Genomic DNA, 5,672 nt, shown 5'->3' on the forward strand with positions numbered 1-5,672 from the left:
ATACATCTCAGATGTAAGCACAAAGATTTTACTGTATATTTTCCATTCTTGTATAAAAATATAGCGATATATCACTTGGTCCCCTTTCATATCTGTGGTGCGTTTGGGGCAGTGCACAATGCAGCTGCTCTCCACCCTACATTCTAGGAGATATATTCTCCTAAAATATAGGGCAGGAGCAGCTGGGTTAGGATTGATGTGTTGTAATTTTTAAGATACAATTGTTATAAAAAAAAAGTTATAAATATAAAATAAAAGTTAATATTATATAGTGAAATAATTTTGATAAAATTAATAAAGATATAATAGATTTTTCATTATACAAGTGTAAAATTAAATCTACTTAGCTTTTAAGCTATTTCCTAGAATATAGGGTGGGGGGCAGTTGTGTTGTGGCACTGCAGCTATCCCAAACACAAACTTAGATTCTGTTTGAGATTGAGGTGCTGTAATTTTTAAATTACATCTGCTATAGAAAAAAAATTATAACTATAAAATAGAAGTTAATATTATTTAGTGAAATAATTTTGATAAAATTAATAAAGATATAATAAATTTTTTATCATACAAGTATAAAATTAAATCAACTTAATTTCTAAGCTACAACATCCAGTATCTACATTTAAGATACAATTGCCCAAATTCAATCCCAAATAATCATTTAATCTAATTGAATCATCAGTAACTTTTACCATATTTTTGGTTCTCTCAATCCACAAAAGTTTTACTTTTTGAGAACTGTGGTTCTATTTGTACTTTGTCAACTTCACGGAATAATAAATCTCATGTGCAAGAGCAGTATATAATGCTATATAACTTCACGGAAATGAGGCATCTAAAGAATTTTAATATAATGTTAGAAGTATAAAAGATTTAAGGACATTTGGTGTTGCTGCCATATATTATCAATATTCTCTGAGAATCGATCCTCGGGAGTTGGTGATGTAACAAACATTCCACAAATATTCCTCAGAATAAATATTCCTTCAAATGCTCCAGAATTTGCTATCGGCAAGGATTCCCATGTCTACAGTATAATATCTTACTGTTACTTGCCTTATCCTTTAGGACTAACAGAGTCACTCGTAAGCATCCAAACATGCACGCAAATAATTACGAGAGAATGAGAATGTTTGACAGAAGATTAATGGAGATATCTCTTATGAAGTTGTGAGGGTCCCTTTTCGAGCAATACCTGAAGGGTTGTAGGCTGTCCGCCTGAGGCCATACTAATTGGTGACAACAACGCAGGCTTGGCTGAGCCAAGTTATGCAGGAATTGATGCCTTCACATAAAGCTAAAAACAGTGCTTGGGTTTTATTAGTGCGTAGCCCTTTTCAAATGTTTTGCTAGTTATAGTAGTTATTTGTATCATGAGCCACTACCACCAGCGCCTCCACCAGCATTTGTCCTCTTGCCCCTGTCATTGTGGGCAACACTGGACTAGCTATGGGGCCTCGCTTTGGTGCTACTTGAGCCTGATCACACGAGTTCCACCTCTCCCAAGAAGGCCAAAAAGAGGGAGGAATAAAATTTTACCATATTGTAATTCTGTATCTTCTTAAGTACAACCTTCAATGATATCACTTGCTGTTATGGCAGTACAATAGTTGCATTTTGAACACTAACAGTTTATTTTATTTTGTGGTTTGTCTCTATTATCTTTTTTTTTTTTCTGTTTTTTTTTACTCTGATCCACATTTCAGGTGGAACCCTATGGTCAGATTTGGTGGGGGTCTTAAAATCATTAACAGATGAAGTAATGATTGAGTTTTTGATTTGTCTCTAATGGACTAAATAGATATCATTTTCTCATGTTTTGCTCTGCCTGCACAATGCGTATGCGGTGACAAGATTTTATATGCATTTTGTTTGGATTAAGTGATGTTAATGTGTATGTTTGATCATAATCAAGCTGAGTTAGAATGAAACAGTTATTATTGCATGGTCTGTTTCTCATCCGATACAGCTCAAGAGAAAGACAAAAGCCTGATGAAAAACCATAGAAAACAGAAGGAGCATAAAGTAATTATTATGAAAAATAGACCTCATCTCAATGAAGCAAGTCTACCGAATTTGTAACGGATTGGTTTGTGGATTCAGCTCTGAGATGCGCTGTGTTGCAGGGGACCTCTTCCAGATCTCGCAGAGAAGCATTAGTGTATGGACTGCTGAGTTGTAGTTCAGTCAGCATTTGGCGGAGATCCGATGCTTCTTCTCTGAGCCTTGCATTCTCTTGGAGAACGCGGTCATGGCTTTCTGACACATGATTCAACTTGTCTATCAGGTTGTGGTTCTCAGTTCGAAGACGAACCACATGGGACCAAAGCTCATCCAGGTGCCTCTGTTTCCGCATCCTGGACCTCCGAGCAGATTCCCTGTTGGAAATCATTCTCCGCTGCTTCCTTTCATCAATGATTCTGAGTTGTTGTTCCTCAGCTTCATCAGAAGTTGAGTTATTGCTGAGACTTGACGACTGTGAAGTCATGAGCTCATGGCCTTGTTGAGGGATAAGGGAATTTGGTAAGTTGGCCAAAAGCCTGTTGAGGTGAAAGTTTGGCTGTATGTTAGCTTGCATCATACCCAAATTTGCGGGAAGTTGAGCGGCGTTTTCAGGGGCAAGGTAGTACTGGATTCCTGCGATATCACCTGGAATCATGGCTCAAATCTTAAGAATGATTCTTGAATTTTTTGTGTCGGAGAGAATGGAAGGGCAGCCTGAGCATTGATGGGATTTTATAGGCTGAAAAAGGCTTATGAAGTGGGCCAGTTTTGGCAACAAATTAAAGAGTAACAGTTTCAGGGGCTTGCAATAGCTGATTGCGCCAATAATGTTTCTCTTAGAGTCATATGTATGTATGCATTATGAATTGAAGTGTACCTATCTGAATGATGTATGCTTTGCTTTGCATTACTCCCTGGGATCATGACACGTATAATATGTATGTATGATGTATGACTTGATGCACTGACTATGCATATACAGAAATTTCATATTTGGATAATCATTTGGGATCATATATAATGCTTACAAGAGCAAAATTGATTTACTGATGATGTGGGGTTGTAATGATTTAAATGAGGAATGTATTAGAAGAAGAAAAAAGTAAAGGCCAATCAAAATTGGTATTGAAGTCAATCAAGGAGAAGTTTTTTCTCCTGGGAACCTACAGCCAGGAAATTTCAGAAAGCATGTTAAAACTTGAAAAACTCTATTAGCCAATAAAACTTTGTTCTCATGACGCAATGAAGTTCAGTTTAAAAGGTAAATTATATAATAAATAAAACTGAGATTCAAAATATTAATTATAATACAGGTGACTCATTGATCACTTGAAAATTTATAAGATTAAAGCGAAAGCAATTATCTAAATGGTTAACATCATGTACCTAAACCCAGCAGTCTCATTTTTCTAATTCCTATAATCAAACCGAATTAGCAAGATATTAACATCCATGCATTTTCCTTAAATTCTGACCTTGTGAAAATTATACCTTTATTTTTAAAGTGCCTTTTACTCAATAAATTTTCCTTGGCCTAGACTTGTGTCATTATATTCAATCCGATAAAGACTGAAGCATAAATCCATCTCGAAGGACTCTTCACCCGTGTCTTAACGAGGTAATTCCGAAGCTTATTTTAAAGGATTAATTTTATTGACGTTCTTGTTAATTTATTTTCACTTGAGTTTGTAAGAATTATTCTTTGAGGTGTTACTTTATTACTGTGCACGAGTGTTGAGGATTCTCAGGAATCAAGAGCATTAAAGAATAATAAGATCAAACTATTGTAGTAAGGGAATCATTCACACACGGCCAATTTTCTAGTTATTAATTAAGCTCTTTGTTCCTTATCGACTTATCATGCATTGGCAACTCTATGTCTAATCTAACTACATGCAATAATTTAATTCCATGTGGATGCCTTATCAAATCTATATATTTAGAATCAAAACCAAAAATGGCGGTATCTCATCGCTGAAGAGTATAATCGATCATTTATTTAATTAACTCAATTGCCAATCTTTATCTCATTGAGGCCCACTTGCAATATAATAATTAAGAAGGAGATTAGATCAAAAAAGTGATGGCAAATCTCAGAGGCAGCAACTTGCAGACGCAAATGTTTTTGTGAAATTTATTAATGGAGTTCAATATTCTATCCGCATGATCTTTTTTATTCGGCATCTATGTATAAAAATATATAATACAATAGTTTAGGTGATTCCCCACTACTCAGAGCCCCGAATTTGTTTAACTAGACGAGATAAGAATTTGGAACTACTTAAACAATGAAGATCGTGCCCATGAAACTACCAAGTAAGAGACTACTATTTGTTTTATTAAAGAAAATATGGAGCCATGAAAGTTTTCCTGCCTGCTAGTGTAATGGGGTCACTTGGCACAAGCCAAAGAAAGAAAGAAAAAAGGGAAAAACAGAAAAAAACAAAAAAGATGTTGCGAAAGACCCAGGCATTATACTATATCAAAACACTTGTTGCTAGAAGTGCTTTTTAAAGAGTCTTATCTTATTGTTCAAGAATTATAAATTTAATTTGTTATTCCTTTTAATGGGATTCATTTAGAGTTATACATACTAGTTGCGCAAGACAAATCAAAAGCACTACTTTAATTTGTCCGGGGCAGGCACAAAATCTATAATCGGTGCTACTGGAGATAAAATAAACAGATTTTATATACATACTGTTGTAATTTTAAGCTAATTATAATCAAGCTTTTTAATTATCATCCATTGCTGGGGGAGCCATGTTATGAGTATGCGGTGTAATTCATCCCGTTGTTGCATGAGATAGAATCAGTTCAATCCTCCACTCACAAAAATGAATCCTTTTCAAAAAGTAAAATCAAATATGAGGTCTATGTCTGTAATTTTATACCATTAATACCATATGCATAATCTATTGATTCGAACACAAGTTGTAGTACAAGACAATGAGTGACACAAAGGGAATTTTTGCAGGGGAAAAAAAAAAGATGCACATTATTGAGATATGGCATTGCTACAAATGAAGGCATGTGGGTACCCGATAATGCAGACCAATTGTGGGGGATGAAAAGACTCAAATCAAAGGCTTACCCTCAAATAATTTCAGTTGCAAAAGATCATGTGAACAATTGAAGATTTCCCACTAACTTAAGTTTGACCAAGTGATCCAGACACCCAGTCATTCATAAAACAATTTGTACTACCACGCAACAAATGTGTCTCCTTTTAATCTTTTCTCTTTCAGAAATTATAACCTAAACAATAGCAGCATGATCTCTGAAGCTTACCGCCCAAATAAATAAATGTCAATCTTGTTAATTTATCTGATGATCTTTCAGGTTCAGAGAATATTGCAAGTAATAATTATTAGTGGGGGCAAGCTCTACATAGCTGCAATTTGGATTTGATATTGATTTTTTTAATTAATTTTTAATATTTTTTTTATTACGTGTGCATTGTTATTATTGTATGATTAACATTTAATTATCTCTCTCTCTCTCTATATATATATATATATATATGTATGTATGTATGTATATATGTATAATCTATTAAAAATTGATTTATAACAGCTTTTAAAAAAACATTATAAAAATCATATTGACGCTGAATTTTAATCCGTATAGCTAGAGCCATATTTTTTTTATATAATTTCTTGACCATT

At 34.2% G+C, this 5,672-nt stretch overlaps 1 protein-coding gene across 1 annotated transcript; it reads right to left on the reverse strand.

The window, feature by feature from the left end:
• Positions 1–1,916: 1,916 nt before the first annotated feature.
• Positions 1,917–2,723, reverse strand: LOC102609679 (basic leucine zipper 43). Its single transcript, XM_006484229.4, has one exon. The coding sequence runs from the start codon at positions 2,657–2,659 to the stop codon at positions 2,054–2,056; it is 606 nt and encodes a 201-aa protein (XP_006484292.1). The 5' UTR covers positions 2,660–2,723; the 3' UTR covers positions 1,917–2,053.
• Between the last annotated feature and the right edge of the window lie 2,949 nt (positions 2,724–5,672).

The sequence above is a fragment of the Citrus sinensis genome, chromosome 4 (assembly GCF_022201045.2).
Source record: "Citrus sinensis cultivar Valencia sweet orange chromosome 4, DVS_A1.0, whole genome shotgun sequence".
NCBI classification, from domain to species: domain Eukaryota; kingdom Viridiplantae; phylum Streptophyta; class Magnoliopsida; order Sapindales; family Rutaceae; genus Citrus; species Citrus sinensis.

What these genes read in the sequence shown, in the direction of transcription:
- LOC102609679 (XM_006484229.4), bottom strand. Translation starts at nt 2,659, where the DNA reads ATGATTCCAGGTGATATCGCAGGAATCCAGTACTACCTTGCCCCTGAA.